Here is a 19,159-nt window from a genome sequence, read left to right as displayed (position 1 = left end):
AGAGGTTCCAAAAATTTTTGAAACCCACCACTGGTCCTTGGATATGATTATTCTACACTATCATGCTCATATTTATAAAACTCAGTGCCTCTGTGAAAGGTAAGGATGACTACTGCATTTGTGGTGCAATCAGAACATTGCATGTGTTGAAGTTGTTTTAACGCAAACCAAAGATGCCTTTTAAAAAACAAGTTTACATCATATTCTTATGCACGCCAGTGCTGTGTGTGAGGTAATTTAAGGTGGTTCTGACAAGTGTCGTCGGCATCTTCATATCCGATCACATGGGTGGCAAGCCACTCCCATCCGGTCACATGGGCAGCAAGCCACTCCCACAAAGGCCACAGAGTAGGTTCGAACAATTTTTGAAACCCATCACTGCTGGATTCCATTTCAGAAATGGACATGGAGGAGGAATATGGGGGAAAATAGGAACAAATAAGAAAGCAGAATGACTGCAGGAAAAGACCGTAGGAGTCCTGTTTTTTTCTTTTTTAAAAAGATTTTTTATCCTGCCTTTTTCCCCATACAACTCAAGGAGGCAAACATATCACAATGAAATGAGTTCACACAATGTGCCTAAGTCCCTACATATTTTGTTACAGTTTAATAAGTAAAGCATAATTGAGTTTCTACAGTATTAAAAACAATATATGGTTTATAAAACACAATGGTTAGGTAAGCACAATGTTCCATGCCATAGAACACCAAGCAACCAAACTTAAAGCAAGCATGTTTAGCTTTGTAAAAGCTTAAGAATTCCACTTGTGAAAAGCAGTAGCCCACGTAGCCTGCCCTATGGGTCTCAAGAAGGTAGATGTGTAACTGTAAGGCATTAACTCATTTCCCCTTGATATTTTAATTATGGGTGGGATTCTTCTGCATTATCCTGCTGTTTGAATGTCAACATGCACGAAGATGGTCCAATAAGCATGGAAAGTCTAAAGAAAAGCCTTGGGTAAAGATCATTCAGCAAAACCACAGAACATTTTATCAAGCACTATCAAAAAGAAAGCTGGATTTTCTTACGGAAGTGGAAAGTTAGAAACAGAGTTTAAAAGAAATGGAGGACCTGAAGTTTGATGGAGCACCCATGGTGGTAAAATCTGCTTAACCAGGGCTTTAATTACCACATAGCTGGAAAGTATCAGACTGGTGCTTTTCCTAGCTCTGCTAAAGATAAGGGTTTTTCCGCAGTCACTTGGATAGTACAATTATTTTCCAGAGCAGTTAAAAATTTCCCAATTTGACTCAGCTTTTTAAAGGCTTATGTTGCCTCAATCTGCAGTTGTTGCAAACCATGCTAAACCAAGATTATTTAATCAGCATTTACTGAATATTATGCAAAGACCTAACTGTTTAGAGAAAGCTTTAATGCTGGGAAAAGTGGAAGAGAAAAGTATGATTAGCAGCAAAGTTGATGGACTCAGTGACAGTGGTTGCTTATAAATTATCAGGGCTGCAATTCATACATTATGAAGTACAGTATGGAAATATCTGAACCCAATCTTTAAGTAACATTTACAGACTTTTTTACTACCTCTATTGCCAAGAAAGGTATGTTTTTATTATGTATTTTATTTTAATTTTTTTTTCTAATTTTGATGTGCACTGCCATGGAATGTGATAACCAACAAGCATGCACAAAATATGCAAGCAGTTCAATGAATATAGACTGCATGTCTGCTGTGTAAACAGCACATCGGAATGTTTATCCATCATTTAACATTTTCTAGATTTGCAAAACACCGAATCACAAAACTAAATCATGATCTGGCTTTTCATAAAGTCAACCCCTTCCCTACTGATTCTTGCGACTAAATTGAGACATCCATATTATTTCTTGTTACTTTCCACTGCCTTTCTACAATTTCCAGATCTACTATAAAACCCATTTATTTCCTAGATCGCATCTAAATTCCAACCAGGCTAGCTGACTAGATTTTTTTCAACTCAGATGAGGTTGGTTTGCTGTGCTGCTGTAACCTACTTACCACTGCTAGCTAGTCTGAGAAGTGGAAAGTAATCTTAAAAGAGACAATACTGTACGGAAAGTAAACCGCTCTTACTCTTGCTAAGAAAACAATACAACGTTGTTACATCAAGCACTTGACTCTGGATTTAATCAAGTATCAGGTTTGACTCAAGGGAGACATTGCCTTTTTGCAAAAATGCTAAGATAAAATACAGTGTACAAATGCAGCTCTTAGGAACAAGGCCTGTTGTTGCAATGTCCTATTTGTAAATTTTGCAGGGACAACTGACTGCTCATTGGTGGAAAGAGGATGCTCATAGAAACAAGGTTTGGTTCCATCAGGATTTATGGCACCCCTTTTGGGCTACTCCAGCAGAGCAGCTCTGGGACAGCAGCATTACTCCAGGGGGATAGCGTCCTCCTGGTTTAAGGAAGAGGGGAAATTCTCAATTTCCTTTCTGAAGAAGAAAGCTCTGTTTACATTAGTCAACTCTAACCACTCTGGAATCTATGAACCCAGATAAGAAAAATTATTCCAACTTTATTTAGCTGATGGTGTAACTAGAGAGAGAGAGAAAAAACATTTACGTTGGGTGAGTTTGTCATTACTCCTGTTCCTCAATGGAACGATTTCTTGGCTTCTTAATGCATTTGACTTCTTTGCTCCGTTTTTTTTAACATATATTCAACCAAATTCATGTTATATTCTCAGCACTTCCGTCCATTCCCAGTTATAAACTAGACAGATCTCTTTTCAATATTATTAGTACTATTAGAAGTATACTGGGTATACTGGAAGGAAATTTGGTGCATGTACTGCCTCTCAATTAATTGCGAATCACACTCCTTTCTGGATTAAAACCATCTTTTCCTTTACAAGACAATCCTAAAAGACGAAAGTGTTAAGTTAGGGAAAAAATAATTTAAGTTCTCACTGTCGCGCCCACGCCATCCTTTGCCTTAATTTTTTCCCCTCCCTTGTGCAAGCGTTTACTTCGTGGCTTTATAAATGTGTGTGCTTCTAAAATATGACTGCATCGTAAGTGAAGGATGGACCGATTTGTTGATTTTTTTTTTTAACACCCCGTCCTTATTTGCAAAATCCTGCTGTGATTTCAGTGGAGTTTACACCCGAGGAGGTATGTTTCGGAATTGTAACTCCGACCTGCTAATCCGAAGAACTCGCTTTCCAAAAACACAAAAATGGTGGGTCTATAAATACGATTTATTCCCAAACGGTCTATTCTGGAGTTTTGGACTACGATTCCCAGCATGCCGTCCTCCATGACAGCTTCTTCTGATTGGCCGCTCGGTGTTCTAGTTGGAACTCGGCATGTGGCTGCTGCTGTGCTGGGAGGAAGGCAATATTTTTGCAGGCTTTATATGTATGTATATATGAGAAAAGGTAAGTGAAGTCTTCTGCTGATGCTCTCTTTAGAATGGGATGCTTTCCTTCCTTTTAATTCTTCCCCACCATTTCTTTGTTCCTGATCTAGTTAATTGTAAACGTTGCCCTGAAGCAGCTGCTTTCAAAAGGCATGTTTTATATTGGTGTGTGTTTAGGGAAATTTAACCAATCCGAAACTGGAAAAGCAAGACTTAGTGATGCACTGAGGATGATCCCAAAGGGATAAAGAAATATATGCAGCCCGAGAGCTGTGAAAACACCAGTAGTGATTTTTCCTCCATGAAAATGCTTGCTACAGTATTTCTGTTTTTTTTTCTTGGAGGGAAGCTTTATTAAGAAGCAAAAAAGTGCAGTCTTAATGTGGGAAAAATGTAATTTGCATTATCATTTTTATTAGCAGGTATCCTTGAGGGGACTGGGATCTTTTAAAGTATTGCAAAGAGAAAAATGCGAGGTGTTTGGTTTGTTTATTTCAGTCTTGTTTTGCATTTCAGTTGAAATGCTGCTCCCCCCCCCTCTTAAGTTTGTCCAGAATGGGTTAGGAAGTTGTTTTTCATCTTTCAAAAGCAGATTCTGACGTTTTGAAGGCTATGCAAAACGTTGCATCTTTTTTATTAAAACTGGTGGGTAAATTTAAGACTGCAAATTATATATGAAATAATTTATGCACAGCAAAACTTTAAGCTATGATTTTTAAATGACAGGAAAATTGCTTGTGGTTTGATTTCACTTTCAACTATTACAACATTGACAAGGATGTCTGAGAAAGAAAATTGTTTGGACACTGCAGGTGGAGAGCTACCCATAAAATTCTTCGTTTCTCACACATCTGTATTTTTCAAATTAAATAGGCTAAGATTCAGGTGGACAGCATCAAACATGGCAGTTGACCTCAAATTCGCTCCAAGTTAGTTTTTTTTTTCCTTTACACATCTTTTCTTGCTTTTATGGGTGGCACCTTCCTGAACCAGAGTAATGATAAATAATTGAATCAAACGATAGCCAGTTTAAGAGGTTTTTTTTTCAGCAAAAACCCTGAGCAATCTGACTAGTTTTAAAAATTGAGCAACCTCTGGATGAATAAACGTAGACTGCATGAGGAAGAATTGCATTCTCTTTAGATGCCAAAGTGTGCATGCAAGCACATGCAGCCAACCTGCAAGATGCTATTTTGTGTTGCAGATACTTTCTTTGTGGGAGGGTTGGGGGAAAAGAATGAGGATTATATTACTGACAGTTGGGTCCACACAGATGTGAATTTTTACAAGCAAGATTTGCAAGATGTCTTGGGGCTTGAGCCTTAAATTTTGTTTTCAGTACCAACCTCAACTTTGAAATATGATGAGGATGGGGCATGTCTTAAATATGTCCTTTGTCAACGTCTGTCTAGTCAAGTCCTGGTGAGTTGTGTAGTTTTCTTCAGAATATGAAACCTGTTTGCATTGCTTTCTACCAAACATTGTTTTACTCAAATGTAAAGCCCATTTTCCTAACATCTAAGGGCTAACCATGCATTCCTGATTTCCTGGTAGTCACATCAAATTGCTTAGCTTTTTGAAAGCAGTCAAAATCAGCTAATTGCTGCCACTATTGAAGTACAGTGTAAGCAGAATCCAGTTTATCAGAAAGTAGAAAATCTTTCAGACAGTTCTGAATCCTGATACTTTTAACATTCAGTTTCATTCACAAATTCCCCATTTTTTTTCTTTATTCTTGTGCCCATATAGTGGCTGAGGAAGGAATGTTATGAATCTGGAAATTACTTATTCAGATATCTGTTGTTCTATCCATACGTTTCCTGGCATAGGTTCCTCACTTTCACCTCGACATAAGCTTTCTGTTGAATCTGAGAAGAAATCATCTCTTATTCCACTTTGCAGTCCCAGGGAGCTGGGGGGGGGGGGGGGAATAGCCCAAAGACTACCAGGTGGGATGAGCATGACTTTTTCCTTAGCCACAGAATGGGGCTTGATTAGAAAGAGATTTCATTTTTTACATTGTGTCAAAGGACAATTTGATTCCCTCCACCATTCCCCAAAGAGCTGGTCAGGTTTTTTAGACTATTTTTCAGCACTGTAAAAATAGACCATAATAGGGAAAATGCAAGGAGCTTGCTAACTGTTGCTTTTAGAATTCCTTCAATGGCCAGTGGGAAGAATCATTTTCCAATTCAAGAAGAGACTCAGAAGAAGAGTTACTGTGTGCTGCACAAGCAGCTTTACCCATTGTTTTCAGTTTTGGAAGGTGGGGTGCACACAACACCAAACTGGGGGCTACATAGAGGAGCTCTCAGCTTTCTCAATCCGAAATACGTAATATGTGTATGTATCCTTGAAGTGATTGTCAAAAAAAAATGTAGGTAAAGTACTTTGAACACTCAAAACTATTATAGAAGCCAAACTAGTAAGGAAGAGTAATACAGAATCTAAGCAAAGACAGTTGTGTTTTGTCTTGCAGCTTTGTTATTGAGTCGATTAAATCACTTTTTAAAGTTTCTTTTTAAAAGTTTGAGTGTTATTGGTTTTTAATGATGTTTTTGACTAATGCTTAGGAAACCCTTTAAGAGAAAAAATTATTGCTGTTACCATTGCAAATTCTAAATCAGCCTTCTCTCCACAGATGCTGTCCAGATATATTATACTTCAGCTTCTTTAATTTTTAACTATTCTAACTTCTTTTAATGAGTGGACTCTTGATTCCAGATATTTAGTGCCTTTAAAATAGACAGTTTTCAGCATATGTCTACAGTTTTTCCTTTCATCTCTCCTTCCATTTTTGTTGTTCAAACATTATATGCAGTCAAATTTTCCTCTCTTGCCTCTGCCCCCTCCCTTCTGGTACATAAATGAGATATCGATAAGTTAAGGGGACTTCCAGGTTTTCAGAACTCTATTTCAAAATTGCAGAGAGAGAAAAAAATACTTGGGGAAAAAGAATATAGGGCTTCAATTGAAAAATTACCCTATGTGGATTACAGGCATGGATTCTGATCACAGGAGAAAGTTTGCTGGGTTCTTTTGATTGCATGAAGTCCCATATTCCACCAGCCGTGATGATGAAGTTTTGTAGAAGGAGGGAACCTCCGTGCACAACAAAGTTTGCCATCACAGCAGATGGAAGCTAGAACCTTGACCGGTGATAAGCATTCAACAACACTGTTAATTGTTTGGGCAAGCAGCTGTATTTCTTTCTTACAAAAACTAAAGCCATATTTGGAAAACCCTAGGGAATGCTTAAGGATCACAGAAAACCACATTAGAATGCAACCTCATAGAACTGGGCAAACATGAATTGGGAACAGTTTAATGTGGGCACTTGACAAATATTTCTTACTTGCTTGCACTTAAAGTGCAGATAATTAGTTTCTAAGCAAAATGAATAATGCTTTTTCCTTTGACTTCTGTACAGCTGCAGAAGTACATATGTAGTCAATATCTCCAGTTCGTTGTCCTTTCCATTCCACACATAAGGTACATGGCAACAATGAAGACAAGATGGAAAAATTATAAGTAGTCTGACTGCAGTCGTAGAGATCTTAGAGGTCTAAGATTCCACCACTGAGCTATGCAGTCATAAAGTGAAACGTCACATGACTGCACCAAATTTTTGACATCAGTTCCGGTACAGTCATTAAGAGAATCACTGTGGGTCGTTAAGCTCAACATCACATGTCTGTGACTTGCAATTTCCTGCCAGCTTTCCTATTGACTTCTCAGAAGCTGGCTGTGACGGTAATAAATAGTGATCATGTGACTGCATGATGTTGCCGAACATCTGAATTGTGACGTCAGGGAACACTTTAACAGCTATAAGTTTGAGGACTGGTCATAAACCTTTTTCAGAGCTGTTTTAACTTCGAGTGGTCCCTGAATCAGTAATTGAAGATTACTTGTAAATAATAAATGGATAAGCTTCTATAGGAGCAAGCATAGCTTAAGTGTTGGAGTTCTCTCTCTACAAAAACCCTACTTTATGTATTTATTAATTTTTGTTTTTTTGCCTTTTTTGTATGTGTTTTGTACGTACATATGTACTTAATGTTCCTGTGTCCTGTTTTCTCCACAACAACAACCCTATGAGACAGGTTGAACTGAGAGGCTTTCATGCCTAGAACTCACTTTAACCACTACAGCAAACTGGTTCTCCAGTTTTCTACTTAACAGTACATACGTTCAAAGACATGGTTTTCCCCCTTGACTCATATCCCACTCTTACGAAACTGAATATAGTGAATAAAGAGAATAAAATGTTTTGATGTGATACCAGTTGAGGAATGTGTATACAGCCATAGATAACAGTCCTTAGGGGTATGGGAATCGGTTTGAAATAATCTGGTCACTGAGCATTTTCTGTAAGGAAGCTATCTATATATCTTCTATCTACAGAATAAAGTTACAATATATTGTTTTGCTCTTTTAAATCTCTTCAAGCCATTTGCTTTTATTGAATCTTCCTACTACCAAACATTATGGTTACTGTTAAAGAAAAAAAAAACAATCCAAAGAAAGTGGCTTGGGGTGTAAAGTGATAAAATAAACTTCTAGATTTCATAAACATAAGCAAATCCTGGATTTTTTGGAGCTTCGTGTGCTGTTCTGAAAAAGGCAGGAGGACTTTTACTGAAAACACAACAAAGGCTATCATTGTCTCCTTTAATTTCTAAGCGTAAGAATTGCCCTATTTTTTAACTTGCCTTCTCAACTCTTGTTACTTCAAACAGTCAGACACCTAGCAAGTGAAATATTTTCTTTCACTTTTCTATTTGCTGGGAAAGGTTTTACAGTAAGACATTACATAAAAGAAAGACCTGAATACAACCTTTGAATCATGTTTACCTAAATAGCCAATTCGTGCCTGCCTGTTGTTGAAGGAATAATTTTAAAAAATGCAATTCTTTTTCACTTTGGCTCCCAAGAAAACAGTGAACATGCATATGTATTAAAGATGTGCTATGGTTACAAAATACAGAATCATAGAATTTGGGAAAAGACTTGTAAGCTTATCCAAATAGCTGCTTGGTGCCCAGAAATTTAGAATTAGTGTATACTTTAATAGGTGTAGATATATATGGTCTCTGCTTGAAAATCTCTAGTGAGGGAGAGAATTCACACACCTTATTTTTATTTCTATATTTATTTCTCACTTTTTTATTTTTATAAATAACTCCAGGTGGCAAACATACTTAATACCCCTCCCTTTTCCTATTTTTCCCATAACAACAACCCTGTGAGGTGATTTGGCTGAGAGAGGGTCAGAGAGTAGCTCAAAATCACCCAAGCAAGCTTTCATGGCTGGGGCAGGACTTGAACTCATGGTCTCCTGCTTTCTAACCTGGTGCCTTTAACCAATAGACCAAACTCTCCAGTAATATGCAGGTATAGAAAAACAATGCAGTTAAACTGTTAGTAGACATGTACTTATCATTACCTCTTCCTAATGACCTTCCTTTAATATATAAAATCTAATTACACGCTACGGCACCACAGAGATGAAGTTTTTCCCCTCATCTGTGTAATAGGCCTTTAGTGCATGTTAGATGCCACCATCTTCCCTTTCTTTCTAGATACAGAATTATAAGATTCTGCAAAATGCATTGGGCTGAGGAAGACAGAGAAATTCAAGCTATACTTTATTGCCAGGCAAGCAATCCCTAGGTTAGGATGGCATTAAAAGAACTACTGTAATTTCTAGAGTCTAGAGTGGCCTTCCTCAGAAATCAAATCTCCTGATGTTTCCAAATGATAATTTCCAGGTTCCCAGATGGGAAAAGACTGTCTAAACCAGTGTTTCCCAATCTTGGCAACTTGAAGATGTCCGGACTTCAACTCCCAGAATTCCCCAGCCAGCGAATGCTGGGGAATTCTGGGAGTTGAAGTCCGGACATCTTCAGGTTGCCAAGGTTGGGAAACACTATCCTAAACCATAATATGGTATTTTCTCCCTTCAGATTCCTGCCATTATTGCATGGTTCTGTATCAAAGCTCTCTAAAATAGCTTCAGCATTGCTTTTTCACAGGTGTGGGAAATACGCTTCCTTAGACATGTCACCCAGTCCAAGGGCAAGAGTCGACATTTACTTAATTTACAACAGACTTAATGAAGCTGTGGCATCCCTAAAATTACCGACAAGAGGAACAAGAAAACCTATTCACCTTTCTGGATCCTTTCCTCTTATTTGCCTGAAAATACTTCCTCTATTTTTGTTTTTCATGCCATGACAGGCTAAATAATATTGGAGCTGTGATTGCCGTCTCCTTTCTCTTCTTTTCCTGCTGCTCACCCAGAAGGTAATCTGGAGAAAGGAACAAGAGAATTACTTGTCAAGCAATCCCAGTTTTCTGTGGCTTTAAAGATGCTGGAAAGATTTCTGCCCCCTTCCATCCTGTCCTTGCAGATAACACAGTTTTGACACTAAAATGGCTGAACAATAGTTGCAAACACAATGCTGTGAAATCAAACCTTTCGCCTGCTGCTTCCCTATTTTAAAATTACGCTCTCATTGTCCAAAACTTAAAGCCTAAGGGAGAAAGAATAGGCCAGGTTACACCAGATACAGTGACTGAATTTAGGTCAAAATCAGAAGTTGTCAACCAGTCAAATCAGAGAAAGATGAGAATACAATACAAGAAACTCTAGTGAGTCATAGGCTGATTATGATAATGTTTCAGGCCTGAGTGATAACAATGCCAGATAAAAAGAATTAATATAGAACTAGCTGTTGTCACAGGACTGACTCCTTTGCCTCTAGTCAAATTATTAAATTAGCAGCTTCCTGCATTTGCTTAAGTCATTGGGAAATTGCATTAATTATATTTCTTTTGGCACTATATGTGCGTAACTTTGACAGTGATGAGTTAGAATAGCATTTTTTGTGCAACAGAAGGCAATACTTTTACAGAATCATATAGTTTTGGGGCTTCAAACTATACTGACACTATTAGAAGGAACTCTTGTTAGGATTTAAATATCCAATATGTTTTGGAGTCAATTTGCTGACAGCTTCAGCCCCCAGCTAGAGAAAAGAACAAGGGGTCTGCCAAAACTTAATCCTGACCAACTAGGATAAAGTGATTGATAAAGTGGAGCTATAAGCAATATGTAGGGAAAGAGGGAGTTTGGGGATTTGTAATATTAATGGTGGATAAATTCATTGGGTAGTTGGAAAACTGATTTTTAGAAGTTGGGGGGAAAATAGCTAAAAAGCATCTGTGGTTCCAAATTAAATAGGAAAAAAACCCCCACATTTAAGGATTCAAATACTTGTAGGATATCAAGAATTAGTACAGGTGGAAAGGCAAAAAAACGGGTGTATCTCCAGGGGTTCATTAATAAAAAAAGACTCTTTTTAAACAGGTAGAAATATTACCAAAGAGAAATGAATTATTCAAAACAGTGGTAGGAAAGGTAAGGCCCAGTTTAGTTGAGACTTGTTTACAAATGTTAACAATGGCTTTCTTTGACCATGCTTGGCGCAAGAGGATCCAGGAGAGAGTAGGTGTGCTACTTAGGAAAAGAAATAAAAAAACAGTGGGATTACTTCAAATAATTAATAGAATAGACACACACAAGCAAACACACAACAAACAGATGTAGACTTGGAGCTCAGGGCATAGATGTAAATGGTTAGAAAACATCCATGTACCTTAATTAAATAAAAGTCTCCTGAGGTTCAAATTATACCCAAAGTCTTGAGGAAATTAATTTAGAATAATTTAAATAATTTACATTTCCTGATCTTGAATGCTGTTCACCAAGACAACAGATACTTTCCGTACATAAGAGATATTTTTATATACATTTTATTAAAAGAGAACCTGAAAATTACCTCAAACTAATACAGAATACAAAAATAAAGAAAAAGAAAGAAAGAATGAACAAATAAAAAAATAGAAGTTTCTAATTTCCTTTGCATCGAATGCAGGTCTGATTACAAAGTTATCTCTTAGTCTAGAATTATAAGAAAAGCTGATTTTTTCCTAATCATCAAAAGTTATTTTTTTCCGTTTTATGAAAAAGGTCTATATGGGCTCCAATCAGCCATAAATGTTTTTCCCCCTCTAATCTAAGTGAATATCTATCTACACAAGTTCCATCATTTTCACCAACCATTCCTCCCTTGTGGGTAGTGTTAAACCTTTCCATTTTGAGCATAAAATAGTCTTGCTACAATTGCTATATTTAAAAACAAGATTCTATTACTTTTTTAGTTTCTTGTCTACTAGCCCACAAAGAAAAGTTTCTGGTTTCAATTGTACTTTAATTTTTACGTTCATCTGAATTAATATATTTGTATCATTTTTGTTCATTTTTTTTACACATCTGTCAAGCATGATAAAATGTCCTTTTTACATTTCTAGCAAAGATTCAAAATGCCTTTATACATTCTAAACCATTTCTCTGGTGAGAAATACTATTTATTTTATTAAAATGATCTTTAAGCTTAAAACCTTAAAACCTGATGTAAGTTTCAGTCCTTTCAATTTTATGTTTTTCCATTGGTCCATTCCAATGAAAAATTTAGCCAAATAGCCAAATTTTTAGCCAATTTTATCATTCATTTTTTCCTTGTTCTATCTCATATTTCAACAAAGGTTTATACATTTTAGCAATAATATTCATCATTATTATACAATTCTATTTCAAACTCGGTCTCACTTTTGTTCCAAACCATAAAATGTTTTATCCACTTTAAACTGTTAATTGTACATGAAAACCATTGACAAAAGTATCCTGTTATCAAATCTCTTGAATTCATTTTGCAATCCCCTTGGGAAAATTCTAATACATCATGATATCTTAGCTACTTACTTTTATTTATTATTATTTCAGAAGAATCTGAGTTAATATTTATTCCATATTCTAAGAATAGCCAGCCTGACATATTGATTTTTAAAGTCTGCATTTATATTAATTTTATGAAACCATAGCTCACCATGCCACCTAAATCTCAAAATTGTGACTTCACAGTCCAATAGCTGCCTATCTCTTGCAATACAGTACCCACTCTTTCATCCAAACCTAGCAGTGGGCAGCAAAATATAGTTTCATATCTGGTAAGTCCAAGCCCTCTTCTTTGTTTTGCATCTTTTAATACCTTATATTTATCTTGGGGTTTTCGCCCTAAATAAGAGGTATTGTAGTCAATCTGGATGGCAGTGTGGTAGAGATCCTGTTACAGTGTTCTCTGTAGGAGAACTTAAGGATTTTCTGTGTTCAAATAAGTTTCTCGTGTTACTTTTCTTGCAATAAAGGTGTTAGTTTATTTCTTCATTATATTTGCACAATATTTTTGTATACATATAGACTTGTCACATTTCAAACAATTTATGCAACACTTTGAATGGAAAAATATGAAACAGATATCTTTTTGCATGTGGGTGGGGAAGAAAGGTTTGAAATATTTTTTTAAAAGCACCACTATACTTTTTTTCTAAATTCTCCCCATTCTTTTCCACTTCTTAGACTGGAGGACACAAAAATTAATTTCATATTACATATATTGTATTATTTGATTACATTGATTGACAATACAGCAAGTATTGTCGTAAAAAATTAAATTTAGTGCATACGATGTATGGGATCTGGAAATGTTCTTGTAGAAAAGACCTTAGTCCCAATCTATTTTTGCTTGGCAGGCTCAATCAGTGATGGCACCAAAGCTAGGAAAAGATAAGACAGCTAGAAAAGATACTGAAAAAGATAACAGAAATTATTAAGGCAAATCAGGAAGGCTTACAACAATCTTCTCCAATCAGGTTACCTTTCAGATATGTGATTTCAGACTGATACCAGTACAATTATTGGGGATAATCTCACCTGGAAACTTGTAATAACTATCTTCAATCCTCCAAAGGGGATTGTCTGTATATATAATTTTGATGGAATGGAATAGGCTATTGTTGGAAGAGGTCTATATTTTTACCATATAGCTAAACTATACCCATATTTATTCTTTCTAACCGATAGAATGTTGGAAAGAAATTATGAACAGGGAATTAGAGCTATGTCTATGTGTCATCAGGATATCTCTCCAAAAATAGAGTGGGACCAAATGTGATGTGGGAGTGAAACTAGTCAGAGCAAAATGAGTCAAAGCAGTCAAGTTTGAAAATGGACTAGATCTGACCAGGACCTGCAAAGAAAACAACAAACCAATTCAGTATATCCCTATAAGGGAGGCAGAGGGGCAGCAACTTGTGTCATTATTGATTGCCTTGTTCGTCAGCCCACCCCCAATCCTCTGGTCACATAACTCATGGTGTTGCTATTAAGCAGTTAGAAAGAATTCCAGAAGGCACGCCCTGCATGCTTTCTCTGCCTTCTTATTCTTAGAGTCATTTCAAAGTCTGCTATCAATGCCCATATTTCATTCATCTCCTCAGTATTGTTGTCAAACCTGTTGCCAGGGAGAGCCCATCCAGTTGCCCAGAGCACCAAGTTAAATAGAGGCCAAATATTGAAAAGGAAGATGAATTTTAAAGAAAAATACAAATACATTTTGTGGAAATGGAGGTGCTGATTTCATGACAAGTCTCGAGCGCCAGTTTTTCACTTGTGCATTTCCTAACTGGAGAATGGATAAAAGATAATAACTTGCAGAAACCTCTCCATTATCTTTCTGGCTAAGAAAATCCTTACTGAAATGTATTAATATGCAACCTGTTGGAAACTTTTTGTTGATTATTAAAAGACCTTTTCTTTAAACTTCGTTGAAGTTGCTTTTAAAGTTATGCAGTGTGACAATCTCTTGTGTCTGTTCTTTCTCTCTATTTAAAAATAGTTCAGGAAAAGCAAGATTTAATACATTCTACAACATTCACTACAATTCCATATAAATATATGGACCTTTTTTTCTTTATTGATTTAGTTCCTGACATAAAAGATCCCATTGACATCTCCATGCTGTCCATTGACATGGAAAACAAGGAAAACGGATCGCTGGACATAGAAAAGTAAGTGGTCCTCCTAAATGTTGTCTATTGATTTTACAGAGCTGAAGTTTAGTTCTTCTGGGTACCAAAACCAGTATACAGCTGTAGTTTTATCTTGAAAGATCGCTAGAATGTTAGGGTTATTTAAATTGTTTAAAGTTGGTTCAGCAAGAAGAAGCTAAGGTCAATGTAGAATGTTATTAAAAAAAAATTATTTCTTTTTTTTTTCTCAATAGACTTCTAGACTGTGTTTGTTAGAAATCCATACCGTGTACAGGTTCTGGGAAGTTGGGGGGGAGGGGGAGGGGGGAGGGGGAGGTGTATATATTAGGTTAGACAAGAATTTGGTGGTAAACTAGAATTATTTTGATATACAAGAAATTGTACTTCGATGTTTTACTGATTGAGGAATGATGAAATGTTTGCCTTAAAAGAAATAAAACTTTTGAAACAAGAATGTTATTTTGCTAACTTCACAATATAGTCAGTACAAATGGAGTTTGTTCTGACTTTGAAATCTTTGTTGGACTAGGGATATCATGTCTGAAGCATCTCTCTGCTTTAAAGTATTTTATATCATCACTGTCTACTCTAGGCTCAATTGTAATCCTAACCTTTTGATGCATATTTAAGTATATCTTCTAAGGCAGAGTTTCTCACCTTTGAAGATGTATGGATTTTAACTCTCAGAATTCCCCAACTAGCATGCTGGCTGGGGAATTCCAGGAGTTGAAGTCCACACATCTTCAAGTTGCCAAGGTTGAGAAACACTCTTCTAAATGTTTAAAGAACCTGTTTACCAAGGGATGTATTGGGGGATATCAGCAGTTATAAAACAAAAAGATTGGTGGAGTAGTTCATGCTGACTACCTACCACTTAAGAACATGCAGGGTTTGCTATGAGCCCACCAGGTTTCCTCTAGGTGACTAATAATGACATCCCTTGTATCTTTCAAGCTGTTGCCAGTCCTCAAGTAACAAGTAATAATCCTCTCACCACCTCATCACACAAAAGGGAGATAAAAGATAATTGCTAATACTCTGCTTCATCTGTAATTTTAATTCATATGGTATCCATTTGTTTCCTTCTCTGCAAACACAATCAAACAAAATTCTAGTGGTGGTTGTAAGAGGGAAATGTCTGACTCGAAAGCTGGCATTCCTCCTGCTGCTAATAGGTTTTTCAAAATTGTGAGGATGAAAGAAGAGCATCTCAGCGATTTTGCCATCGTTCCCTCTCTTGAATAGTTATAACGTGGCTGGAGATTGCTGCAGTGGCCGAAGAAGTGGACTTTTCCCATTTTCATCTGGGTTTTGTTTTTTTAGTCATGTTCCCATAACAGAGGAACCTATCATGGTGTGAAAGCAATCATTTTCCTCAGTGTTTTAACCTTGTTATGGAGTCTCATTAATTTGTAAATATAATCAAGTGATTGCTAGTAGGTGGAAGCCAAATGTGACCAGTTTCCCTTCATCTGGGTACAGTCCTCTCCTCACTGGGCGTTGATTTGGCTCATTGGCCACCATTTCACTGTGGTTTCTCTAAGATGCCAAATATAGCAGTGCTGTCGTAGTAATCTGTCAAAATTGTTCAGTAACACAAGGTTGCTTAATCAGCAGTACAGGAAGAGCGTACCTGTTCAACAGTGAAACAATGGAATGATAGGGTCAACCCCACTTTCACCTTCCATTGCTTGCAGAAAAGAGTACAGAGAAAGCTAGAAGTCAGCATTTGTTATTTATATAACTAAAAAGAGGGCAGGAGCCCTAAGGGGAAAAAAAACCTCAATTTGAAGTAATAGAAGCTGAATATATTGATAGATAGCAGAGATACACCGAAGGGAGGAGTAGAGGGAAAGAAGAAAGAGGGGTAGAGAGGGTGAGAGAAAGGATTGGAGGGAGGGTGAGAAGGAAGGGAGGGAGTGTATTGGGAGAGAGGAGTGATAGAGGGGGAAGGGAAGTAGGATAGAGGGGAACGTTGGAGGGAAGAACGAAAGTTGGAGGGGGGTGAAAGAAAGGGTGTATGGTGGGTCAAAGTGGTGTATTGGGTTTGTATTTTGGGGGGTATTGTTGACAAGAGGGTGGGCTGTGTTTATTGTTCAATGTTATATGCCCCGGTTATGCACAGTATATATGTGATTCTACAAAATGAAATGAAATAAAACATATTTACAACATAAAAAAAAAGTAATAAAATTTGAAGTAATAGAGGGAGCAATTAAAAAAAAAATCAATGACAGCACGAGGTATAGGAAAAGGAGCACAGGAAGTCACCCGAGACATGATAACCAGACACATCCCTTTCTTGTTATAGCCCCCTGCTTTGCAAGTGTGTTTCTCTGCCAGCTTGTGAGATGCATAAAATAAGGGGCGACAATTGAGTGATTAATCCAAGCATTTTGGGTGCATGCATAAAATCAGTACCCCACTAATCGGCAGTGAATCAGGAGAGAGGCAGATAGAGGCAGGACAGAGATTGGCAACAGGCATCATGACAGTACAGTATAGTATAGTATAGTATAGTATAGTATAGTATAGTATAGTATAGTATAGTATAGTATAGTATAGTATAGTATAGTATAGTACAGTACAGTACAGTACAGTACAGTACAGTAATGGCTAACTTTTTTCTAAAGGTGTGCCAAAATCGTGTGCGGTATCGTGCACATGCGTACGTGGCCACCCACCTGCGCACATGTGCACAACAACTACCATCTGTTCGAAGTTACTATGGCACTGAAAAAAAGTGACTTATGACCGTTTTTCAAACTTGCAGCCATTGCAACATCCCCATGGTGATGTGATCCAAATTCCAAGGCTTGGCAAATGATTCATATTTATGACAGTTGCCGTGTCCCAGGGTCATAGGATCACCTTTTGCGACCTTACAAAGTTAGTGGGGCCTGATTCGCTTAACAGCGGCAGCAAGAAAGATTGTAAAGTGGGACAGAATTCACTTAGCAACTGTTTCGCTTTGGGGCTCAATTGTGGTCGAAGGCTACCCACATGTATTGTAGGCCCCAAGAACAAAATGTTGAAACTCTGTTTTGGATGGTGAAAACAGATAAGAGTATTGATCACCCTGATACCAGAAGGTCAAGAATTCTTACCAATTGGGAGAACCATCCACAAGCTCAGCAACGTTACAAGAAAACATAAGTTGTGGTATAGTGTCATATAAATTGCGGTACAACTCCCGCTGTAAAAACTAAAATTCAGTTGTCACAATTTGTTAAATTAAATAAATGTTCGCATAACTAAAATAACAAGACATGAAAATAATTTCATGATTGTCTCAAATGGTTACATGTTTTGAGTACTGTAATAAAACAACCCTCCAATCTCTCAACTATGCAAAAGATTTTTTTTTTAAAAAACGTGTATTTCTCCCCTTCCATTATCATTTTTTCTTCATACCGTGTGCATAATATCCAATCAAGCAAGAAAAAAATCCAAGCACCTGAGACTGGGGATTGAAATTATTAAGCTGTCTTTCCCCTTGAAAGACTTGGAGGTGTCAGATACTAGTTGACAGGGTAAATAACATAAATTCAGCTCTTCAACTTTGATTGATTTAATTGATTGATTTATTACATTTATATGCCGCCCTTTTCCCCGAAGGGGACTCTGTCCATTCTGCCCAATATATTTGAAAAAACCTCAAGCAGGTGGAAAATGAATTTAAGAATTCATGGCCTCCTTTAGGTGTATTTTAAACTGCTTGCCAGTAGGTGTCGCTGTAGCAACAAAGTAGCACATGGTAGAAATGTGAGCCTGTATTCAACTGTACATTGGTGGATGGAACCTGAAATTATATCATGTAAGCCTTATAGATACATTTTCAGGTTACCTCCCATGTACAGTATATTCACAACATTGTGGGGAATTAAGATTTAGTTTTCTTGCTACAGAGTTATCATGGAGGTTCATTTTAGATTTTATTTTACAACTAATTTGGGGGACACCTACGTAGCATCATTGCACTTTTACTCAAAGACAGAGCCCATTTAATCTCTTACACTTATAATTAAAGGTCTCTGTATTTCTCATTTTGTATAGTAATGGCAGACCTAACCCTCAAAACTAGTGATTTGGTTGGATTCAAATCTGGTACACATTTTCTCAAAAGTAGATTCCACTGAATTAAATTAGAGCAATCACCAAGTAAATAGACATAACCCAAGGCACACATTTAAGCCAATTGTGATCATCTAATTATTATTATATTATTCTTGAGGGGGTGGGTGACCTTGGATACTCCTAACATATAGGTTGGTTGGAATCACATTCTAAAGTTTGGATAAAGTTCAGTAAATTTAGAGTACTGTTTCACTAGCGCTATATAAGGTCTTTTTATAAAGTTAGTCTACTTAGTTTCATACTTCTAAACTAGCCTGATGTAACCAGATATTCTCTGGATGTATAGGATTTCAATTCCTATTATCACTAACTTTTGGCTTTGCTGTCTACTACATTGAGTGAGGTGGCTCTAGGATCATGGAAAGAATTGGGTTTTAGCATCCAAACATGTGGTTGCTGTTGGAGAACTAAAAATTATGTCTCATACCCATGTGTGAACCAAGTTAGCATAGGAATACGCCGATAATCTTTTTACTCATGAAATCTGCATGGGTCAGTTTTAGATTAACAGAGAGGTGACATACAGATGATGCTCAGACTGTACATCTGGAATCGGGCAATTGCTATTAACATTCCTGTTTGAAGACTTACAAGGTGTGCTTTGTGAACTTCCTGTTGCAATAACTATTTTAAAAAGGATTGTTGCAAAGAACAGCAGAGAAAAGGCAAATAGAAGAAGGGAGAGGAAATTGCACTGCGTATGTG

At 36.9% G+C, this 19,159-nt stretch overlaps 1 protein-coding gene across 2 annotated transcripts in view; it reads left to right on the top strand.

Annotated features, from left to right (window-relative positions):
• Positions 1-2,353: 2,353 nt before the first annotated feature.
• SAMD13 (sterile alpha motif domain containing 13) overlaps positions 2,354-19,159 on the top strand; it is a 37,669-nt gene continuing 20,863 nt past the window's right edge. The window contains exons 1-2 of one of the 2 annotated variants that reach the window (XM_087719388.1): positions 2,354-2,568; positions 14,251-14,335. In XM_087719388.1, coding sequence (XP_087575514.1) covers positions 14,283-14,335 — 53 coding nt within the window. In that variant the 5' untranslated portion in view covers positions 2,354-2,568; positions 14,251-14,282. Of the gene's footprint in view, positions 2,569-3,280; positions 3,381-14,250; positions 14,336-19,159 lie in introns of those variants that run through there. The other variant, XM_087719387.1, reaches the window with a different exon arrangement.

This window comes from Thamnophis sirtalis, unplaced genomic scaffold, assembly GCF_051295495.1.
Source record: "Thamnophis sirtalis isolate CommonGarterSnake01/CBP01778 unplaced genomic scaffold, rThaSir2_p1.2 scaffold_7, whole genome shotgun sequence".
NCBI lineage: Eukaryota > Metazoa > Chordata > Lepidosauria > Squamata > Natricidae > Thamnophis > Thamnophis sirtalis.
Note: the sequence above shows the minus strand (reverse complement) of the source record. Positions and strands in the feature narration are given on the sequence as shown.